General features: G+C 35.1%; 1 protein-coding gene across 1 annotated transcript in view; it reads left to right on the forward strand.

Annotated features, from left to right (window-relative positions):
• TOX (thymocyte selection associated high mobility group box) overlaps positions 1 to 25475 on the forward strand; it is a 340045-nt gene that overhangs the window by 174348 nt on the left and 140222 nt on the right. The window contains exon 2 of the mRNA XM_049781969.1: positions 1000 to 1065. Within this exon, the coding sequence (XP_049637926.1) occupies positions 1000 to 1065 (66 nt within the window). The remainder of the gene's footprint in view (positions 1 to 999; positions 1066 to 25475) is intronic.

The following is a 25475-nucleotide window of genomic DNA, read 5'->3' on the forward strand; positions in this document are numbered from 1 at the left end:
GCTCTCTGAAGCTGGTTGTATTAGTCCATTTGATTATTTCCAAGGGAAAATTCTTTCTCTAACCAAAAAAGGAATGCTATATCCCTTTATGAAGTGACTCAAGATAGCTAAGGATTAAGTCTGAATGCAGTGATTACTGCATTCAAAATACCACAAAATAAAATGTATGTGGATGTTGTTATTATTGTTGTTGCTTTCCACATTTAACAGTTCTACAATTGCATTGCCCCATTAATTTTTCCTCCCATCCTGCTCCTTGTATATCTGTGTATAGATCTCCGTGCACTTCTAATACTTATGTAAATTCTATGTTCTTGAAAAACTTCAGAGGAATTCATTAAGCATGTGTATTTTTATTGTGATTCTTTGTTATTATCATTCTTAGCTGTGGGTTTGGAGGCTAATGCTCTTTTCGAATATTATTGTACAGTTAAAAATGTGATTGTATGCCTCTTACTGTGAAGCTATAGTTTATTTTGAAAATTTTGCACTTTTTTATTTTTGAGAGTTAAACTCCAAATGCATCAAGCTGTGTCTTACTGCATTTTTTTCACTATCCCTTTCTTTCAAAAGCTGTGCCATTCATTTGATAGTTTATGACAGCCAAACGGCTAGATGCATACATGGTACACAAAATGGGCCATTTTGTTTTAAAACAGATTGCAGATGAAAGGAAACCATTCATTTCTTGCTTGCTTGCTGTAATTACTAGAGCACTAATTACTCCAAACCATTGACATCCAGGGTCAGGAAGGATGACAACAGAAACATCAAAGAAAAGATGTTCCTTACTTGCTATGACAGATCTTCTGTATTCCTAACCACACACACGTGTGTGTATGTGTGTGTGTGTGTGTGTGTGTGTGTATATTTTAAATGGTTACTGTTTTCCAGTTTGATGGTGGGAAAAACAAAAACAAACAACAAAAGCAAAAACAAAAAAAAAACAACATGCACACAGTCAAGATTGCTGAATGTTTACTATTATTTCATTCGCAGTTTGACGGTGAGAACATGTATATGAGCATGACAGAGCCGAGCCAGGACTATGTGCCAGCCAGCCAGGTGGGTTAATTAATCTTCTCTGCCTTGTTTCAGATTGTAATTAAACAAATTCAAAGAGTTGCATTGCAAATGAGTACTACTATCAGTAACTGCCGCAATCAGGAATAATCATAATTTATAAACAAAGCATTTAAGCCTTGTTTCCAGTTAATGAGATAGAGCTGATAAAACACTGGAGTTGGCATTTGTTGAAAGATACTACCTTGTTTCCTCTCCAGAACGGCAAGCAGCTGTTTTGCCAGCATGATCTTTTCTAAACAGTTGTTTTACCTTTAGGAAATAAAGTCTTTACAGGTGCATGTTATTTGTGCTTCTGACTCAAGACAAGTTAATCATTATAAGCTACACATGTCACCAGTAGTCTTAATTATCAACTATTGGGTCAGTTTTCAGTAAAGTGTGATGTTTATAACCCAAATCCCATAGCTGGTGAGCATTTGTATGGCTGCTTTCAGAATCTATTGGATGGGAGTTCTCAAGCCAAAATGTGTGAGATGATTGAAAACTTTCAAGGGCACGTTTGTATCCATCTCATGGGGAACCTTTGACAAGATATTTAATCATGGCAAGTGACAACAAAAGTCCAATGAAAACATAAATGGTTACATTTATAAAAGTGAATGCTCGGCTATTTATTTTTGGATACTTAAAGTTAGGCTCCAATCCAGGGAGGGAATTTACAGAAAAAAATATCATGACCTTTATTTATCAGTTTAACATAATTTATAAGAAAATTGAACATAAATGACTAAGTAAATGTCTAAAAGAGAATTTATAGAAGCATATTGTGAATATATTTTTATATATAATTATAAAAATTAGTTGCTTGTCTCTTCATACATTGGTCAACTATAGTTTAAACTACAAATAACAGTGTTTTTAATTTCATGAATATATATGCCCACATATATTTGATAATGGAAAGGAATGGAAACTTAAGAAATCATATATCCTATTTTTCTTTATGCTTTTTATCAGTGAATTAAATCACATGTAAATTGTAAAAGTTCATTTTGTGGGGCTTTGGAATTTCCCAAAGAACAAAATGCCTCGTGTTTAACTCAAAACAGAGGTAGCCCTGCCCCTCTATGAACTTTGTATTTAGAAGTTATGATGATTGCCTTCTCTGGCAGCCATTCCGGAAGCTACACTATTGTTCAAATGAAAGGGTCACCACTGAGTTCAGAAATCTGGGCTGCATTTTCTTCATTCTACTGTGTTGATCACTCTAAGAATACCTTTGGAAGGTGAGCTTTGCATTCAAAATTCTTAACTTAGCGCATTCAGCAAAAGAGCCTCCTAGATACATAGGTAGTTCTGAATTGGACTGTTTGATTAAAAAATGAAAAATGTTACTATTAATTTTCTTCTAACCATCAATCCCAAAACTGTACTGACAAGTTTAGTATTGCTATTAGATTAAGGCAACCCAGTATCATCTCTTTGGTGCCTTTAGGGTTTTGAAGTGTAAGGGCTAATTGAATTTGTTTGAAACAGTAGAAACACAAACTCAATAAATGATTGCTGTTATAAAGCAGCTGCTCCCTTTCCGAGAATCATTATGTCCATCTTAAAGACTTTGGGATAAAGGATTGGAAATTCAAAGCATATATATTATAACAGCTTGACTCCTTAGGTTTCTAACTTAAAGTGAAATGTATAAGATTAATTCCTTCAAAGTCAAATTAACTTTATTTTCTTAATATTTATTTTAGAAATTACTGAGTGTTTTAAATACAAGTGGTAGTTTATAAAGATGGCATAAAATCTAAGCACTTTATACAGTTTATAAAGATATGGAATATTTACTAGCAGCATATTTTAAAAATAATTTGGCTATTTTGAAATTTTTATTATAAAAATACTATAAAGAGCATAATACATACTCAGGAGAAATAAACTTTGCAATTGACTTAAGTTGATTCATCTTTGTTAAATTTTACACCTAACATTCTTTTGGTTGATTATAATAGACTGTGTTCAGAATTCTTTGCCTGGTTATCTCTGAGGGAATTTTAATCAATTTGCCCCTTTCAGCAACCATAAATAAGATTTTAGTCTTCCTTCAGGAAAAGAAAAAGTTTTGTTCTTTTTCTACATAATATCAAACATCTGCATAGCTTAGTAATCCAAGACAACTTGCCTCATAGCATCACTCAACAATTATAATTCCTGTTCAATTTTCAAATCAGTACATGCTTTGGGACTTATAGACCAACTTGCTAAGTAGCAACATATGGTGCACTACTGCTCCTCTGATGTTGCTGCAAGCAAATAGCATCATTCTAAACTTGATATTATTTTTTATAGCAAGCCCAGACTAGAATGTCTCCAAAAAATGAAAGTATACTATAAAAATTATTAATATTCTTTAGATAGTCACAAGGTCTTTTTGGCACTAAGTCTTGAACAAAATCTATGCTCCTTCTAATAGTGTATGTAAATCCTTAAACTGTTTTTGCATATGACTTTATAATTGAGAGGCAGCTTTTGAATGGAATATACTACTCCAGATAAGAACACACATGCATTCAAAAGTCGTGACATTTCTATTTTTCTCTAGCTATATTGTTTTTTTTATTAATAATTTTTATTTTGATCAAAGTGGATTACAAATCATTCACAGTAGTATTTTAGGTATAGAGTGACATTGAATCATGGGCATTCCCACCACCAATGTTGTCCTCCCTCCACCCCTGTTCCCAGCATGCATCACATATCAACCCTCCTTTGCCTCCCAGGCTGCTAGTATAAGTGGTCTCTTCTGTGTCTAGCTTGTTGTAGATTGGCTTTGGATTTGGTGTTTAAGTCTGATCCTTTTTTATTTCTACTCAATGTTTATACAACTGTTTGGTCTTGGTGCCCTCCATTATTTCCCCCTCAATTTGTGAAGCAGAACAAGATGGTTCAAGTTATGTGGTTTTGTTTGAAGGTAAAAAAAAAGAAAAAAAAGAATAAAGGGGGGCAAAAATTCAAACAAGCAAAATATGGGAGGAGTCCTTCTAGAGATTATAAAAATCAGTTTAAGAAAAAAAAGGGAAAAAGGAAGGAAAACATAAAAATAATACAAAAAAAATCAAACCCCCCCAAAAAAACAAAAACTAACAAACAAACCAAAACCTGAAAGCACCACAGCAATAAAGACAATTACATTCTTAAAAGAGCCTCTGCTTTCTCCTACAATAGGTGTATGTGTACTGGTCACTCAGTATTTTGATTTTAATACCATTTAATTATTTTCTTTGAATACACCCCTTTTACCAGTGCAACCTTCCCACCACCAATGCCCTCTATCTCTTTCCTCTTCCACCTCCTGCCTGTCTTCAAGACAGACATTCTACTTCTCTCAGTCGCTACCATTTTCATGATAGTTGTTAGTGTAGTTATTTCTTTAACTGCACTCACCACTCTTTGTATTAAGCTTCCTATTGGGGGTCGGTCTTTCTAACCCTCATCTCTATTGTCTTTGGGTGTTATTCTAATAATATCTTCTATTTTTCTTAAATCCCACTAATGAGTGAGACTTTTATTTTGTTGACTATAGGTAGAATTTGAATCTTGCAAGAAGATCTTTTGGGATTTTTTCAAATTCTGGCTAAACAGAATTTTTTTATTCTTATTACCATATTATTATAATATTTATTATTACCCCATGAACTTGTGAATCTCCTTATTACAGTTTGCAAGGGGAAACTAGTAATCTATTGGAAGAAAATCAAGAGGTGACTATGACTAAATGTCCATAAAAATGCTTACTCTTCTCCTAGGTGTTCTTTGACCAGTTTGCTAGAATACAGAATAACAACATAGAAGACAATTAAACTTTTTAACCAAACTGTCTTCCAGGCCCACTCAGACAGAACTACTTTCTGTCTAAATAATCTTTCAGGCCCACTTAGACATTCTTATCATAAGGTCGTTCTTTTTTACTGAAAACTCAAACTCCTTTTATTGTCTCTAGAATTATAGCACCATCTCTTACATATTTGATATTTGACTATATTCATGATAGAAATGATCATTTGAATTTAATACATTAAATTAGCAGAAGAGTAATCTTGTTTTGAACTTTCTATAGGATCACACTTATTATTATTACATTCATTTGAATATGCACCTTTTTTTTCTTCTCTGACATTTTTAAGAACATAAAATTCAATGGCTACCTGTTCCCACACAAAACCAAAAGTTTCACTAGTCCTCTAGACATAAGAACTCTTCTCATGCTTGCTCCTTATGAAAAAGATTAAAAAAAGAATGGTGTTTTATATCCCCCAAAGAAATCATGAAATGAGAAAATCAGAACTTTTCCAGTATTTGGTTGTGGAAAAGCTTTGTATAGTTTATTAAACCATATATCCAGTAATTCGTTTCTTCCTAAGTTTGACATTTATGTGTCTACATTGCTTCATTCGAATTGGTTTCCATGTATACCCCATTGCTTTATTTGTTTACTTTTCCACTTTTACTCTTTTTTTCTGTTTACCTTTTAAGCTTAAATTAATGGTTGTTAATTCTTAGAATTATAAGTAAACTCTAAATAGTAAATGACATGACCTGATATTTCATTTTAAGTTCTTGTCATGTTTGTGTAATTTTCTTTCTCCATTGAAATTTTTTATCTTACCTAACCCTTAAAATTTTAAGATTAAAGATGAAAATACCAATAATACAGTAAGAAATATTATTTTTTATAAATTGTACAGCTCAATGATTTTTCTTAATTGTATACTTGTACATAATCATTAGATCATACAAATTATAAAGCTTCCATGTATCTAGGATAACATTCCTATAGGAGTTTTCAATTTGATTTGTAATTCCTGTCTACCTGTCTGCAGAGATAGCTTCAACTCAGAATCTCAGTTTGTCAATGGCAGTTACCCCAAAATAAAACCCACACCCTCAATTTTTCTTATTTTTTCATCTTAGTTATTATAGTTTAAAATATAGTTTAAAATTATACTTTAAAATATTATCAATATTAAGTAATAATATTAAAGCTCAATATATGAAGAGCACTACACAAATCTCTCCACTTTGATTCCAGACGCCTACACATTTCCCTACATACTTCATCAGTGCACACTCCTAAATCCCTCAGTTCCATATTCTATCGATGATGTCTCAAGACAAAACCAATGGGGTTTGTCTAATCATTTTCTTTATATTCAACAATGAGTGAGATCACCTAGTATTTATCTTTCACTTTGATTTGTCACCTCATTTAGCAGAACATACTCCAATTTCATTCAAGTTGCAGTAAGCTGCAAAATTTTATCTTTTCTATAGCTGAATATTATCTTTTGTGAACAAATACCATAATTTTCTGATCCACTTACCTGTTGCTGGGTACCTGAGCTATTTCCTGACCTTGATTATCATAAATGAACATAGCTGTCCATAGGTCTTTTCATCTCCAAAAATTTTATGAGATAAGACTACTATCACTAAGTCATTCTAGAGGTCATACTAGAGCCATCAAAGAGGTCTCCCTTTTTACTCAGCCTAAATTAATCCTAAACAGGATAGATTCTGCATAAGTTTTGAAGCTGTTATTTTTCTTTCATGTATTTACTATTTTAGTTCTGGACCTTAGCTTTATGTTAACCTGTCTGGCTTAGTCTTACTTAAATCTTTCTATTTCTCCACTGGTTTGTTTAACAAACCATGATTTATGCTTTCTTATGTGACCACTATTCCTCTTTGATATATATATAAGACAGAGCTGTTGAGGTGTGCTTGCCCCCTCATGTAGCATAGGAGCTTTGCTACTATTTCTTTTCCTTGCTTTGATCGCAAGCTCGCAATGTAGAACTTGCTGTTGTTTTTCTCTCAGTGTCCTCTACCTAAAATTATGTTTGACATGCCATAAGTATACAATATTGTTGAAGGATGAAGTGGGTTATGTTATTTTACATACATATTTTAATGATATTAATTCTCTGAGTATTCCTTTAGCTGTGTTTTATAGCATTGTGAGGCATATATTGAACAAATTGGGTCTTGTTCATATATTTCAATTGAACCCTCCAGCAAGGTACCAATATCTGGACATTTCTTCCTTCTTAAGGAAGAGCGAGTATAGCACTCAAAGAATTAATATTATAATAAACTTGACAATAACAGGCAGTTATTTTAACAGTAATATACTGCTAGTTGTTATCAGTCAAACAGTAGTAGAACCCATGGGACTCACCACGTTCCTTTTTGTACAATATTTATTGAAATCAACTGTTAGAATTATAAAAACATAAATGAGAACATGTTTTTCTAATGAGACAATTTTCTAAGTTTGTATATAATTGAGGTATGATCAAGGGCTCAGTAAATGTTACATTTTTAAGAGAATTTTGGAAAATAAAATCTGACACTGAGCCATAAAATTTCCATGATAATGACATACATTGAACTATAAATTAGACCAATTACTTTTATATTGGTTCCTGCAGGCAGAAATTTCAGTAGTAAAGTCAACTTGACTTTTTGACCACTGACCCACAGAATGGCAAAACTGCCATGCCTTGAGTAATCTAGTTAGTCCAACAAAGTCTGGCATCTTAAAAAGCACAAACTAGTTACTCAAACCAGTCTTCAGTGTAACATTCAAATGATAACTCTGTGCAGTCCCTGAGGTATTCATTACAGACAAAATTGCTCTTGTTGCCTTGCATACAAGCTGAGTTTTCAATGGGAAATGAAAGGATGCCTGGAAAAATAGGCCACCTAATTAAGTTAAACTACTCTAGCATTTGGCTTGACATCTTCATTACTCAAAATTAAAAAGATGCTTCACTTGAGCACACAAGTTACTATTGTTTATGTTGTTTTCTTCCTAAATTGGCTTCTCACATGGAAGTCTGTTTTTCAGAATTATATCTTGAAAGAGCTCACATATTTCTTACAGTTTATAAAAATGTCTTAATAGCTTTGTGGAGATTGAATATGGGTACCATACAAATCTATATCATGGGGTTCTCATGATCAAACACAAATCAATCTTTTAGCTTATTTTTTTAAGAATTCACATATCACTTGGATAAAACTTTAGGTGACTTTATATATACCCAGACTTTTTTTAATTGATATTGTTTTTTCGGTTTGGGTATTGACTCTGGTAGCAGGACATATTTATTTACATGAGAAATATGAATTCCTTTAAAAAAAATAACCTTAAGTAGACCTTAAAATTTAAGCTGACATTCTTTTGTCCAGTAGAAGTATTTTATAGCAACCTCTCTAACAGCTATTTTTGGAACATTTAAAACATAAACAAATGTAGAGCACACCATCTACTGATTGCCAGTTCCTACTCATTGACACTAATGAGGCTGCTGACAGGTTAAATGTTGTGTATCATATACATTTCCAAGCTGTGGGATTTGTGAATATAAGACTCATTTTTTATTTCAGAAAATGAATGTGTATTGCTGAATGTGCTGAGAATGTTATTATAATTATCTAATAGTATGTTTTTTCAAACATTAGGGAAATGCACTTTAGTGATAGAAAATTATCTGAATGGAATAGCTTTGGTGGTAAAAATAGGTTGTCATAGCATTGAGCTCCATTTGGAGACGGTTTGCCCAGTGGGCAGCTATCTTTGTTTGTTTTTGTTTTGGGGTCACACCCAGCAGCACTCAGGGGTTACTCCTGGTTCTATGCTCAGAAATTGCTCCTGGAAGGCTCAGGGGACCATATGAGATGCCAGGATTCAAACCAACGTCCTGCATGCCAGGCAAACACCCTACCTTTATGCTATATCTCCGGCCCCAATGGGCAGCTATCTATAATACCTGGACATTTAGGCAATGGGTAGGTGGCCTTGTATTTGCATATTTTTTCATGTGAACATTTTTCCTGACAAATTTTACAGTGTATAATTTCTAGGTCCTACCTTCATGCTTATTACGATAAACTTGTCTCTTAATATAAACTAAAATAAAGGCAACTTTCAGGTTACAAATATGTTAAATATAAATCATTTTCTGTCTTAACACCATTTAAAAATTGTTCTGAACAAACACTCAAATCCTAATATGAAGATCTGTTAAGTAGAAGTAACTTTGCCTATTTTTAGTATAACATTGAAGGTTTGGAAAAGCTGAGGTTATTTTTCCACCCATCTTTAGAGACCTCCTTTATATTCTCATCCGCCATACTAGATACTTTAAAAAAAAGTGTCAAGTTTCCTATAGCAGTTTCAGTTCCTCAGTTTTGGAACAGACTTACCTAGTCTTCCCAGAAACACAAGAGTTTCACTTAGTCTATATCTATGTATGTGTATTATATATATATATATATATATGTATGTTTATATATATATGTATGTATGTTTATATATATATGTGTGTGTGTTTTTGGACCACACCCAGCGATGCTCAGGGGTTACTCCTGGCTTTGTGCTCATAAATCACTCCTGGCACTCGGGGAACCATATGGGATGCCAGAGATCAAACCTAGGATAGCCATGTGCAAGGCAAGTGTCCTCCTCGCTGTACTGTCACTCCAGCCTCTAGACTTTATAGTCTTATTTCTTTCCTTTGTCCTATGCTTGTATCTAATCCATGTTATTTTAGAGTTGGAATATAAAATTTTATGACAATAACCTGAATAATCTGAAATTAATTGGTGGCTGTCTCTGAAAATGCTTTGTATACATTGCTTGATGCATGTAAGTTATCATGATTGATCCTTTTGCTAGAAAAATCAGACAAGTTACTTCATACTCTCAGCATTAAATTATTCAATTGGAATAACTTGGTCTGAAGCTGAAAAGAGTTCTGACTGTCAGAACTTGACACCAATAATGATGGCTTCTCTGCATGAAACTAAGCCTCCCTCCCAGTCTTCTCTAGGAGGCCCTCTTTCAAAGGCAGCTGAACCTACTATGACCTCTGATTTTTTTCATTCAAAAAGTAAAATGACCTTGGAAAGAAGGGGATGAGGGGGGAGGCAGTAAGATTGCAGGAGTATGACAGAGTTTAGCTGTTATTCAGAAGTTGCCTTTAGTGATTCCTGGCCTCATCAATACTATAAATACATAATACTATGTTTATTTCTTATGATCTAATGCCAGCTAAATTTATTGCTTGTCAAAGATGATAGTAAGTTTTAGAAGAAATCTTCAGCTGAGTTGGAAGCCTACATTAGTTCTCTTTTGTTTCCAACATAATTAAAGAATTAGATCCATAATAATAAAATGAAATAATAGTATCTGTTGGGCCAGAGAGTTAGCATGGAGGTAGAGCATTTTCCTTGCATGCAGAAAGATGGTGGTTCGAATCCCGACATTCCATATGGTCCCCTGAGCCTGCCAGGAGTGATTTCTGAGCATAGAGCCAGGAGTAACCCTTGAGCTCTGCCTGGTGTGACCTAACCCCCCCAAATAATAATTTGTGTGCCCCCCAAATAATATTATCTGTAATTGGCAGCTACTTATGCCTGGCAAGTAGATAAGCAATGGCTTTGCTACATGCTCCATTATACTCCTTCATACATACTCCTTACATACTCTTTCTTATTCTTGAACAGGGATAAGAAGGGTAGAGTAAATGGTAAAAGAGGTAAAGAAGGCAAATATCAAAGCTAAGATTCTAGCCTAAAATGTCCCAGTACCCAAATTAGATAATTGTCTTTATCAGTGAGGCTCCATTTTATTATATATTTTTTCCTTGTTAGTCTTTTTTTTATAATTTTTATTGAGACCAATGTGAATTTCAAGTCTTTCACATTTGTATTTCAGGCACAGAGTGATAGTGAATTAGGGCAATTCCCACCACTAGTGTTGACCTCTCTCAGCCCTAGTTCCCAGCATGCCTTCCATACCTCCACCTTTAGCCAACTGGACTGCTACTGTAACAAGTCCATTTGTGTGCAGCTTGTAGTTTTGATTTCTTGATTCTATTGTCTTTGACTTTGGTTTGGGTATCTAGGTTTGACCTTTTTTTTTTTTATTTCCACTCAATGCTCCTCAGTCTCATTCACGTTTTTTTTTTTCTCTCAGTTTGTAGGAAGGCATAGAAATATGAAGCAGAACAAGTTGATTAATTTTCTATGGTTCTGTTTAAGAATAAAAGTGGGAAGTCTAGAAGTTAAAAATAATAATAAAAAGAATAGGACTGGAATGATAGCACATTGAATAGGGCATGTGCCATGCATGTGGCCAAACTGGATTCAGTCCCCAGCATCCCATATGGTCATCAAGCCTTCCAGGAATAACTTCTGAGAGCAGATCCAGAAGTAGAGTAACCCATGAGTGCTGCTAGATGTGGGCCAAAAACCAAAAAAATTATAAATGTTAAATTTTACATTTATGTAAATATGTTGATGTACTGGCTTCAATGTTTACTATTGTTGAGATTGTGGTGATGTGTTACACACAGGAGAATGCTCTATAAAGCTGTTGCTAGAGCAATGATATTTGAGATATTTAACCAACAATACCCACAAATTGGTAATTTCATATGTAATGGTGTCTTTATTCAAACATATAATCTGTAAAATGATGAGATATTCATCTGTGGTTTCCAGTTTCTTTTATTCCAAGCTATGCTTTCTTCTTTTTATTCTTTATCAACTGTTGCCATTAGCGTTGCACCCTTTCACCTATATTTTTAATTCTTTTACAATTAGATAAGTTCAAGACATTTCTCACCCTGGTAGTTTTTTTAATTTTTTATAAATTTACCATACCATAGATCTTTCCATTGAAATATCTCACTCCACCTGCCGCAGAGAATCAGAGGATGGCGAGTGTTATCTTCATGAAACTGGAGAAATTGTCTCTCTTTTTCCAGCCTCATATTTTCTCTTCAAAGTCCTCATTTCAGCTGTTTTAACATAAGTGCTTTTTGTCCAAAGACTTTAGGAAACGTGATCAACTCACTATCTTGGAATGCACTTGTTCAAGTGAATGAGTATGATACATAGCATCTATCCATTTCTGTCCCCTTTATTCAGTAGCCAAAATATGAACTTCGCCTATCTATTTCATTCCAGTATTCTAGCATTCTAATCGGACTTCTTGATAAAGTAGTTGTTGCAGAATATTGTTTATGACCAGTTTTAATTTTTTTGCCAGAGAGAAAAATAGAAATAAGTTCCATAGTGTCATATAGTTTGTATTTAGAAGTTTTCTTTAAATACATCTAAATAATAATAGGCAAACAAAAAATTATCTCAATTCTGCCCTGTTGGCCTATATATGATTTAACAAATAGATCCTGACCAGGAACCAAGTTCCAATTAACATGGGTTAAAATTAGTAAAGCTCAGGGGCTATCTATATTTAGTAATTTGTTAGCAGGCTTTTTTATTTGGAGGCCACACCCCATATTGTTCAGAGATTAATCATTAGTCTTCAATTAGAGAACACTCTTGGTGAGCTTGGAGATCATATTGAGTATGGGTGGATAAAACCATTTCCCCGTGTCCTTTCATATTTCTTGGGGCAGAGTTTTATAGTTTTCTTTGTATAGGTCCTTCACATTTTAGTCAAGTTGATTCCAAGATATTTGAGTTTGTGTGGCACTATTGTGAATGGGGTTGTTTTCTTAATGTCCATTTCTTCCTTATTACTATTGGTGTATAGAAAGGCCATTGATTTTTGTGTGTTAATTTTGTAGCCTGCCACCTTGCTATATGAGCCTATTTTTTCTAGAAGCTTTTTTGTAAAGACTTTAGAGTTTTCTAAGTAGAGTATCATGTCATCTGCAAATAGCGAGAGCTTGACTTCTTCCTTTCCTATCTGGAGTCCCTTGATTTCTTTTTCTTGCCTAATCGCTATAGCAAGTACTTCTAATGCTATGTTGAATAGGAGTGGTGAGAGAAGACATCCTTGTCTTGTGCCAGAATTTAGAGGAAAGGCTTTCAGTTTTTCTCCATTGAGGACAATATTTGCCTCTGGCTTGTGGTAGATGGCCTTAACTATATTGAGAAAGGTTTCTTCCATTTCCATCTTGCTGAGAGTTTTGATCAAGAATGGGTGTTGGACCTTATCAAATGCTTTCTCTGCGTCTATTGATATGATCATGTGATTTTTATTTTTCTTGTTGTTGTTGTGTATTATGTTGATAGATTTATGGATGTTAAACCAGCCTTGCATTCCTGGGATGAAACCTACTTGATCATAGTGGATGATCTTCTTTTTTTTTTTTTTTAATTTTTATTTTTTTATTTAAACACCTTGATTACATACATGATTGTTTTTGGGTTTCAGTCATGTAAAGAACACCACCCATCACCAGTGCAACATTCCCATCACCAATGTCCAAGTCTCCCTCCTACCCACCCAACCCCCGCCTGTACTCTAAACAGGCTCTCCATTTCCCTCATACATTCTCATTATAAGGAAAATTCAAAATGTAGTTATTTTTCTAACTAAACTCATCACTCTTTGTGGTGAGCTTCCTATGGTGAGCTGGAACATCCAGCTCTTTTCACTTTTGTGTTTGGAAATTATTATTGCAAGAATGTCTTTCATTTCTCTTAAAACCCATAGATGAGTGAGACCATTCTGCGTTTTTCTCTCTCTCTCTGACTTATTTCACTCAGCATAATAGATTCCGTATACATCCATGTATAGGAAAATTTCATGACTTCATCTCTCCTGACAGCTGCATAATATTCCATTGTGTATATGTACCACAGTTTCTTTAGCCATTCATCTGTTGAAGGGCATCTTGGTTGTTTCCAGAGTCTTGCTATGGTAAATAGTGCTGCAATGAATATAGGTGTAAGGAAGGGGTTTTTGTACTGTATTTTTGTGTTCCTAGGGTATATTCCTAGGAGTGGTATAGCTGGATCATATGGGAGCTCGATTTCCAGTTTTTGAAGGAATCTCCATATCGCTTTCCATAAAGGTTGAACTAGACGGCATTCCCACCAGCAGTGGATAAGAGTTCCTTTCTCTCCACATCCCCGCCAACACTGTTTGTTCTCATTCTTTGTGATGTGTGCCATTCTCTGTGGTGTGAGGTGGTATCTCATCGTTGTTTTGATTTGCATCTCCCTGATGATTAGTGATGTGGAGCATTTTTTCATGTGTCTCTTGGCCATTTGTATTTCTTCTTTGTCAAAGTGTCTGTTCATTTCTTCTCCCCATTTTTTGATGGGATTAGATGTTTTTTTCTTGTAAAGTTCTGTCAGTGCCTTGTATATTTTGGAGATTAGCCCCTTATCTGATGGGTATTGGGTGAATAGTTTCTCCCACTCAGTGGGTGGCTCTTGTATCCTGGGCACTATTTCCTTTGAGGTGCAGAAACTTCTCAGCTTAATATATTCCCATCTGTTAATCTCTGCTTTCACTTGCTTGGAGAGTCCATTCACCTGGGCCCGGAGCCACCCGCGCCGAGCCGGGCCTGGACCCCTCCCCCGTGGATGATCTTCTTAATGAGGCATTGAAACCTATTTGCCAGGATTTTGTTGAGGATCTTTACATCTATGTTCATCAGTGATATTGGTCTGTAATTTTCTTTTTTGTTAGCATCTCTGTCTGGTTTAGGTATCAAGGTGATGTTGGCTTCATAAAAGCTATTTGGAAGTGTTCCAATTTTTTCAATGTCATGAAAGAGTCTTGCCAGTATTGGTAGTAGTTCATCTTGAAAGGTTTGAAAGAATTCATTAGTAAATCCATCTGGGCCTGGGCTTTTGTTTTTGAGCAGACATTTGCTTACTGTCTTAATTTCTTCAATAGTGATGGATGTGTTTAGATATGCTACATCCTCTTCATTCAATCTTGGAAGATTATGAGTCCATAAATTTATCCATTTCTTCCAAATTTTCATTTTTAGTGGCATAGATTTTCTCAACGTAGTTTCTGATTACACTTTGAATCTCTAATTATATCAGTAGTGATCTCTCCTTTTAAATTCCTAATACGAGTTTTCAAGTTTTTCTCTCTCTCTTTCTTTGTTAGTTTTGCCAGTGGTCTATCAATCTTGTTTATTTTTTCAAAGAACCAACTTCTGCTTTTGTTGATCTTTTGGATTGTTTTTCGGGTTTTCAGTTCATTGATTTCTGCTCTTAGCTTTGTTATTTCCTTCTGTCTCCCTATTTTTGGGTTCTTTTGTTGAGAACTTTCTAATTCTATGAGCTGCGTCATTAAGCTATTCAGGTATGCCCCTTCTTTCCTGATATGTGCTTGCAAAGCTATAAATTTTCCTCTCAGTACCACTTTTGCTGTGTCTCATAGGTTCTGATAGTTTGTGTCTCCATTGTCATTTGTTTTCAGGAAGATTTTGATTTCCTTTTTGATTTCATCTCGTACCCACTGGTTATTCAATATTAGGCTGTTTAACTTCCAGGCATTAAAGTTTTTCTTCTGTGTCCCTTTGCAGTTCACATATAATTTTAGGGCCTTGTGGTCAGCAAAGGTAGCTTGCAAAATTTCTATCTTCTTGATATTATGGAGGTATGTTTTATGTGCTAGCATGTAGTCTATCCTGGATAATGTCCCATGTACATTAGAGAAGAATGTGTATCCAGGCTTCTGTGGGTGGAGTGTCCTGTATATATCTACTTAACCTCTTTCTTCCATTTCTCTTTTCAGGTCTAGTATATTCTTGTTGGGTTTCAGTCTGGTTGACCTGTCAAGTGTTGACAATGCCGTGTTGAGGTCTTCCACAAGTATTGTGTTGTTATTGATATTATTTTTCAGATTTGTCAACAATTTTATTAAATATTTTGCTGGCCCCTCATTCGGTGCCTATATATTTAGGAGACTGATATCTTCCTGCTGTATGTATCCCTTGATTAATGCAAAATGTCCATCTTTGTCTCTTACAACTTTTTAAGATAAAGTTTGCATCATCTGATATTAGTATGGCCATTCCAGCTGTTTTATGGGTGTTGTTTGCTTCGATGATTTTTCTCCAGCCTTTTATTTGAGTCTATGTTTGTTCTGACTATTCAGGTGCGTTTCTTGTAGGCAGCAGAAGGTTGGATTAAATTTTTTGATCCATTTAGCCACTTTGTGTCTCTTAACTGGTGCATTTAGTCCATTGACATTGAGAGAAAGAATTGTCCTGGGAGATAGTGCCATCTTTATATCAAAATTTGGTGTGTCTGTTGGTCAGTCTTGTCTTAAAGTAGGCCATTCAGTTTTTCTTTTAAGAATGGTTTTGAGTCTATAAAGTTTCTGAGCTGTTGTTTGTCTGTGAAACCATGTATTATTCCTTCAGACGTGAAAGTGAGTTTTGCAGGGTGCAATATTCTAGGAGAAGCATTTATTTCATTGAGTTTTGTTACTATGTCCCACCACTGCCTTCTGGCCTTGAGTGTTTCCTGTGACAGGTCTGCAGTAAATCTCAAGGATGTTCCCTTGAATGTAATTAGTCTTTTTGGTCTTGCTGCTTTCAGAATTCTATCTCTATCTGTGGGATTCGTCATTGTGACTAGGATGTGTCTTGGGGTGTTTTTCTGGGTTCTCTTTTAGTTGGTACTCTTTGGGCATGCAGGATTTGATCCCATGTATTCTTTAGCTCTGGTAATTTCTCTTTAATGATGTTCTTGAGCATTTATTCTTACTGAATATTTTCTTCCTGGGTCTCTGGGACTCCAATGATTCTTAAGTTGTTTCTGTTGAGCTTATCATAGACTTCTATTTTCATCTGTTCCCATTCTTTGAGTAATTTTTCCATTGTTTGATCATTTGCTTTAAGGCTTTTTTCCAATTTCTTCTGCTGTATGGAGTTGTTATTCATCTCATCTTCCAGTGTACTAATTCTATCCTCAGCTGCTGTTAACCTGTTGGAAAGCTCAACCATGTTTTTCTTTATTTCATCTACTGAGTTTTTCAGACCTTATATTTGACCTGAAATTTCAGTTTGGAGTTTTTTGATTTCTATCTTCATATTCTCTGATTCTTATTAGTGTTCTTTTCTATACTTTCTTTGAGTTTTTTGAACATCTTCCATATTGCGACTCTAAACTCCTTATCTGAGAGACTGACTAGTTGGTTGGTCATGTTCAAGTCATCAGAGTTGCCATCGTCTTTCTCTATGTCTGGCGCTGGCCTGTGTAGTTTCCCCATTGTCACACTTGTATTGTGGGTTTTTCTACGTGTTGTGGTTGTATTCATTGGTTAAATGATGTGCACAGAAGTGAAGCGTAGCGGAGTATCTGCTCTTCTGGCTCCTCCCTTTCTGGGCGTGTATACTCACCTCCAGGGAATGCTCCAGGTAAGGCTAGCCGTCTGCAGATGAGCCACACATAGGATGAAATCATGCCAAAAATGCAGCACAGCACAGAAGACAGGCAGATAGGGTTGCTGGCATCTGAGTTCCAGCAGAGTTCAGTGGCTTCCCCTTTCTGGGCTTGTAAACTCACCTCCAGGAAGTTACAAACTCCAGGGAAGGCGAGCCATCCGCAGATGAGCCACACACAGGATGAAATCAGGCCGAAAATGCAGCACAGCACAGAAGATAGGCAGATAGGTGTGCTGGTGAGTTCCAGCAGAGTTCAGTGGCTTCCCCTTTCTGGGTGTGTAAAGTCACCTCCAGGGAAGGCTCCAGGGAAGGCGAGCCATCTGCAGATGAGCCACACACAGGATGAAATCAGGTCGAAAATGCAGCACAGCACAGAAGACAGGCAGATAGGTGTGCTGGCATCTGATTTCCCAGAAATCCTTTAGAACTTTAATCCTAGTCTGAAATGGGTAATTCCCTCAGATGGTTGGGGCTTCCCATCCTGTTACTGACAAAAGTGAAAGTGCTTCACTGTGGTCTCCAGGGTCACCCAGAAAATTGACATTCACCTCTGAAGCAGGCAGGATCACCAGCAGGACCGCTGATGAAATCCAGTCTCAGGCAGCTGAAAACAGCATGACCCAAGATGGCTTCTGCACCCTTATGACTCCTGGCAGAAACCAGCAGGAATCAGTGTGTGTATGTCCCGACCCACCTCTGAAGCAGGCAAGATCGCTGGCAGGAACACAGATGAAATCCAGTCTCAGGCAGCTCTGAAGCAGGCAGGATCACCAGCAGGAACGCTGATGAAATCCAGTCACAGGCAGCTCTGAAGCAGGCAGGATCACCGGCAAGAACGCTGATCTGAGGCCATATTTTAACCTTTCACCTGAACACCACTAGAAGTAATTCCTGAGTGCAGAGTCAGGAGTGACCCCTGAACAATGCCAGGTGTGGCAAAACAAAACAAAACCAACAACTTCCAAACAAGCAAACACAAAAACTGATTTTTCCCCCACCAGAGCTACAGTGATTCAGTCCTGATCAGGGTGAAGGTTTCTCCAACAGACACCCCAAGTCAGCAGAAAAAAAAAACAATGCAACATTCATCTGGTGGATATATCATACTAGTTCTATATATACAAACAATCATTTACCTTCATAGGGTATTATTTTCCTTATATCGAACTTGGGTTCATATTCTTTTAGGATTCTTTTTTTCTCAAGCAATTCTTTGAGTTCAAAGAATTCAAGAATTCTTTGAGCATAACTATGGAATACCAGAATATCTTTCTGTAGAAAAATAATAAACTCTCTTAATATTTGTATATAGGAAATGATAGAATAAATTATAGAACAAGCTGGCAATGATATGCAGCCATCTAAATAATAATGAACATGATAACGTCATGCAAATTTATTCATCATTCATTTTAATAAGATTAACTTACATGATAGCATAACAGTGCAGCTAATATTTATTGACTGTTCTTATAAATTAGTATATCACTCAAACTAGTTACTTTATTTCATCTATGTAACTTAAACTTGATCTTCTCTCTTTTAAATTTGGAAATCAAAGCTAAGAGGAATATAGTAACTGGATACACTAATAGGAGAGCTGAGATTTTTATGGAACATTTCTAGCTCTGAAGTCAACTTTATGACCTGCCTTCATGTCAAAATAAAAATTATTAAAATAAAAAAATCAATACACAAAAAATCCAAAGTACCCAATTTAAATAAAAATCCAAAGTGCAAAAGAACTTAACATGTAAACTAAAAAGAACTTTAATACACATGGGGTCAGAATGATAGTACATTGAGTGAGTAGGACACTTACCTTGCACACAACTAACCTAGGTTTAATCTCATAAGATTCTTCAAGTACTGCCAAGAGTAATTCTGTAGCATTACCAGTTGATGTCCCAAACAAAACAAAACAAAACAAAAAATAATAAGAAAAAGATATGTATGGTTTACAGTATGTTCATTTTCTTAAGTGATGGATTGAGTGTAGTAAATTTTTTGCTTATTTTCTCTTATGGGGGGTCTGGTTTTATAGATTGTATAAATTATGTTTAAAAAATAAAAAATCAGGCTGAAGTGGTTGTGCAGTGGCAGGGCATTTGTCCTGCATGAGGCTGACCTAGATGGAACTTTCTTCAATCCCCCAGAGCCCTGTATAGTCCCCCAAGCCAGGAGCATTTTCTAGTGCATAGCCAGGAGTAAGCCCTGAGTGTAACTGAATGTGGCAAAAATAAATAAATAAACAAATAAAAGAATCTCGCAGCATATGTATTTAGTATAAAATATGAAACATGAAAAGTAAAAATTATGACAAAGGCATTTACAGCTGAAATTGTATGATCAATTCAGGATTATAGTTGAATTGACTAAGGAGCTCCAGGTTTGATACATAGCATGCCATGGGTCCCCAAGCACTATAAGGTGTGTTCCCACCTGAAAAAAAAATTATCATAGACAGTAAAATTAAATGGCAGTTTATCTACTTGAAGATGGAACTGGAAGAATATTCTTGGGCACTAGCTAGAATTTTAAAAGTAGCTTCTGCCATTCAGTCTGCTCTTCCTAATCATGGTGGTGTGGGTGTATATTGTGGATTGTGGGGACAACATAATTTGTTTCCCAGAATCTTATTAGTAAATCAAAGTGAAAGAAAGGTCTTCTGATAGTTGCTAACAACACCTGGTTTGATATATTCCTTAAAATTATTTCTTGGAAACTAATGAAGGTTATTAAATAATACAGAGAAGAAACAAATTTCTCATTTCTGTATCATATATTAATTATGGTAGGAGAAATGCCTACCTGGAAGTGCTGAGAACTTTTCTGTGAGTCCATGGAGTAGTGGTCCTAGCATGCACTTTGGTTCACAAAATTGTTCGACTATCCTGTTCCCCATTATTTAGTAGATTTGATTCCTCATAGCTCTGTCTTATCAAACATACCTTGATGTTTAAGGCTCTCTCAGTCTTGGGCTCAGAAAAAGCCAATGCCAACCATTCTCTGGGACCACATTAGAGCTAATCGCAATCAGGCTCTGAAAATTTTATTTTTTTTCTTTTGGGCCACACCCTGTGACTTTCAATGGTCACTCCTGTCTATGTGCTCAGAAATCACTCCTGGCTCAGGGGAGACTATCTGGAACACCTACAATCAAACCCAGGTTCATCCTGGGTCAAGCACATGCAAGGCAAACACCTTACTGCTGTGCTATTGCTCAGGTCCCAAATACTAACATTTTATATTTAAAAAACATACTCCTCTTCTAGTACTTAATATTTTTATGAGTTTGTTTCTTTGTTTGTTTTTGGGAGAAGGGCATAATTTAGTGGAGCTCAGGGGACTGTGCTGTGCCAGGTACTGCATGGCTCTCAGGACACTACTAGGATCCTGAGATCCTGGTGTATACAGATCCATAGTGTACACACTCTGCTCATTGACCTATCTTTCTAGTTCCCCCCCCCAAAATCTTGAATTGAGTATAATAACTCAAAAGTTTGTTTTGATTGGTGGAACGGTCTTAAGATTAAGACTTGCTCATTGAACCTCAGCGCTATCACTGTTTGATTTTATTTATTGTTTTTGTAGCCCTCCATATTTTTTTTATAGTTTTTCTGAATAAGTGTCTGAACTTTCTACTCCACTATCAAGAAGGCAAATCTACTTTATAACCATCCCTTCCTCAAACAACTTCACGTAACTCCTCTTTTGCAAACAGATGTCTTTTAGCTTGGCACTTGGAATATTGCTCGTTAGTGGGAAACTATATTCTTATAACTGTTTGACATTTTTTGTTGCAAATTGTGACTTGTAGTGTTTTATATTGCAAATTACACTTTACAGGATAGGTTACACCTGGTAGGTGCACAAATGTTTCTGTGGCAAATAAAACATTCATTACCTGTACTTAGCACAGACTATGAAAGTGAATGAGTCCATATAAAATAAATGCTGTTTCTAGCAAAAGTTGCATTTTGATAACTGTTGCTTGAAAAATTAGTACATTGTGTGTTTTTAAATGAAGATGATTTATTGCTATTGTCTAACATGTGAGGAAAGACAAAAAAATGTTTGCAGGATCATTGGTTTGAGCACATCAATGGCGCTGTTGGACAATTCTTGCTGAGTGTTAAGATGATTTATGTAATAGAGCGAAGCTTTCCACAGTAATACATTACAGTCCGGAGCTATCAACCAACCCTTGTTCATGCAGAGACAAAAGAATCTGAAAAATACATATTTCTAAAAGTCTTCTTAAAAGAAATCAGCGATAATGTTGAAATGGCTTAAACTCTGTACAAATCATCAGTACATGCAGTATATAAACTTCTGAAAAGATACATAGTCCGTTTTTTATTTTTCGAATGAAATACTGAGTTTACTTTGCTTTTTCTTCAGTTCTTTCAAACATGCAACAAAAATTTTCGGTAATAGAAGATGAAATATGTTTAAACATTAAAATTTTTATCCTGAACCTTCAGGAATTATGTTACATATTTAAAATTAAGGCATTCTGTATATGTTTGATGGTAGTGCTATTTATTTATCTTTCAATAAAGATCTATATGAGAAACATATTTTACAATGTTATAACCATAGCCATATTTTAGTGTGTGCATGATTGCATGAAGCCATCACATAATTTAAAGATATGTACAAGATGGTATCTTTTGAATTTTTCTGAGTTATGGGATTTCTTGTCACCAAAGATTGAGTGCTCAGTATAATGATTGCAATATGTGGACAGAGACCCACAAATAATAAAACTGTTCTGGTGGAAAAACTGGATTTTTAAAAGAGTAGTTAAAGCAAAACCCAGCATAGATTTCTCCTTATTTGTTTCTGGTCAGCATATTTTAACACTCTATCTACACAGTCTGAAAATATGAATTCTCTGTTGTCAAAAGAAAAAATCACCCTAATTAACATCCTACTTCCAGAGGTAATAAGGTACAATAAATATAATAAAAAAGAACAAGTTGTAGCAGAAGGAAATATGGATTGCAGAAAGAGAAAATAATAGAAACAGGAAACTCAGGTCATGGACTATGTAAACAATGTAAGTATGTAATTAAACAGATAGAAAAATAGCTAGGAATCAGGTGAGAAGATCTCCTTTTCATTGAAATGGGGACTAGTGCAAGTGAACTTGGAAAAGAACAAAGTCATTTTTGAAATGACTCAAACATAAATCATTGGTTTCTCACCAAAGTGGGTGATAGCACCCCAGACCCAGGCATTGAAATAATTCAGGGGAGGTAGTAGCCACTGGTGCAATTCAGGGAAAGGGTTGCTTTATTTATTTGTAGGTGTGCTTTATTTTGAAGGTGTATTACCAAAAGTAGAAGCGAAGTGGGGTTTTTTGTTGTTGCTGTTTTTTGTTCTTTTTTTTTTTTTTTTTGTGAAATAGGACAGTATACTCAATAAATTTGGAAACCTCTGATGTAAAGAAACCAAATCAAAACAGACCAGATGTTTCTCCTTTTACTTTTCTGACTTAGTTGCTGGATTCCAGTTTATTGAAATATCTATCTGATTGGTAATTTGAGCCCTTGAAATAGTATCTCCTAGGCACACTAGCTTTTTCAAAAAAAAAAAAATCTAAATAAGTATACTCTTTGCTTACACTGAAATTCTGGTTTATAAATTCATTTCCCTTTCACCTGGGTAATTTACCTGGTAAGTGATGAATTATCAAGAACTGATCGCATTAAGTTTTCTACCTGCTATGGAGTTGTCTGAAATAGCAAAATTGTGGCACTTAATTTTCTTGACAAATAAAAACCCATTCCACAATAATCCATTGCAATGTCAAAGTTGTCATTATCAGAAATTTTCTGTCCAGAATACTTACTGTGTTTCTTTTTTTTTTTTTTTTTTTTTTTTTTTGGTTTTTGGGCCACACCCGGCGGTGCTCAGGGGTTACTCCTGGCTGTCTGCTCAGAAATAGCTCCTGGCAGGCACGGGGGACCATATGGGACACCGGGATTCGAACCAACCACCTTTGGTCTTGGACCGGCTGCTTGCAAGGCAAACGCCGCTATGCTATCTCTCCGGGCTAGAATACTTACTATAGATATTTTTTCCTAATGTTTGCTTTCATTTTACTAAAAATGAAAATCGCACAAGATTTTGAGACTGAAGCTTAACTACAGTGATAAATACTTAAAAAAAAAAAAAACTTAATGCAGTTTCTGGATTCAGAACCTTAATTTTTCTAGCATAACCAGAGGCATTCTTAGGACTTTTTGTATGAAGCACAGCAAACATTCTCAGCCAGTTAAAATCTATCTCCTTCTCAGAGAAAGGTCTATCACTTTATAAACTAAATATGCAAATATTAATGATTGAGTGTTTTAGAAAATGACTTAAAAGTTAGTGAATCTATTTAGAACTATAAAAATACCTCTTTCTGAGAATATAATATTTGGAATCTACTACTTTTATTACACCAATAGGCTACATGTGACCTTGAAATATAATATTTCTAAATTAGCTGGGTCTTGTGATATGCAGCCAACTCCATCTGCTTTATCTGACACTTGATTTCTGCTCCTTAGACAGTGACACACACTGTCCCTACATTAAAATAGAATGAGATGCTTTAATATATGCCAACATCAATGATCGTACAAAAGTCTTCATGTCTATAACTAAAACTAGTACTAGGTCAGGGAAATGAAGTCTGTAGTATCTAGTTAAATAATAATTATAAAATACTATTAAATTATTAAAGATTATTAAATAATAATATAAATACTAATAATTAGTATTAAATAATAATTAGTACCTAGTTAAAAATAATTTTGAGTTCTTATGAGTAATTTGGATTATGTCAGACATTTATAGTTAAAAGCAAATTACACACTTATTTGTTTCCATTTTATATGTTTGTAATGTGAAGACTCAAAATACAAGTACTGGTATAACTTTCATATTCAGACCCCCAAGTGCTTTTTCTCCATTTCTGTAGATGTTTATCATTGACTTCTCTTTCCATGAGTGAAGGGTGGTCTCGTAGCATTGACTCCTATTAAAATTCTAATCTCTAGATCGGAAGAGGCAAAAGCACTAGAAGAATGAGGAGAAGAATGATATCAGTTCAAAGCCCATGCTTTTTCACCTTCAGCAGTGTATCCTAGAACCCAAACCTGTAGCTAGCATGAGATTGACTCAGACTGAAAAACATTGTCATGGGGAGATGCAGAGGTCTGAGGAAGGAACAAATAATCTTTTTCCCATGGAAGTAGGGAATGAAAGATTTTTTAAATTCCTGACCTCCTTGAGATCTGTGGGAACAAGTTCAAATCAGCCAAAGACTTTATCAGTAGACAAGCTTTAGCAGGTCCAACAGCTGTATTATCATAGGAACTTTTTCTACCTAATCTTTCCCTGGTCTGATCAATATAGCTGTTTCTATGATCAACAGACCTTTGTGTCCTCTCATTCACTTCTGTTTTTGCTGCTGACCAAGTATGAGTATCAGACTGCATGTCCTGAGAAATTTTGATGTAGACTCAAGGTTTCAACTAAATCCTTGATTAATGTTTTTATTTTTTTGTCTCCAATGAATGTTAGGCTTCAAAGCTTCTAAGAGCCTAAAGTTCCTATATTTGCCTTTAGAAATCCTAGAGATCTCTGTATCATTATGGGAGAGTAAGCACAAGCCACTTTATTAGAACCATCCGGAAACCAAGAAGGGATTCTCTACTGCCCTATTTTAGCCTGATTTACTACTCAAGTCTTTATATCTCTATCATGATACTTTTCCTTTCCTGACACACTTCCTAATTAATGTTACATTCCATATTATCAATTGGACAGTGAAAAGTTTTGGGAATACAGGGTATTTAAATATTCAGGCACTTAGAATAATAGACTTCATTCCTTTAAAATATTGTAGTAACATTTATTAATGCATGCTTGTATTCACTGATTTATTTGTTAATTCATTCAACAAACACTAAATAATTGTTCTAAGCTGTCAACTAATTCATGGATAATAAAAGGAAAATATCTAATATTGTATTGTAAAGCATCCAAGAAATAAGTTGTTTAACATCTTTGATATATAGCTTACTAATTTAAAATGTATTACTGTTAAACTTTTAAATATAAAAACCAAGATGTTATGTTATGGGAATTCATGTGAGGGAAAGTAGCTAATCCATTCTCACATTTAAAAAGTTGGTAGTT

The sequence above is a fragment of the Suncus etruscus genome, chromosome 10, assembly GCF_024139225.1.
Source record: "Suncus etruscus isolate mSunEtr1 chromosome 10, mSunEtr1.pri.cur, whole genome shotgun sequence".
NCBI lineage: Eukaryota > Metazoa > Chordata > Mammalia > Eulipotyphla > Soricidae > Suncus > Suncus etruscus.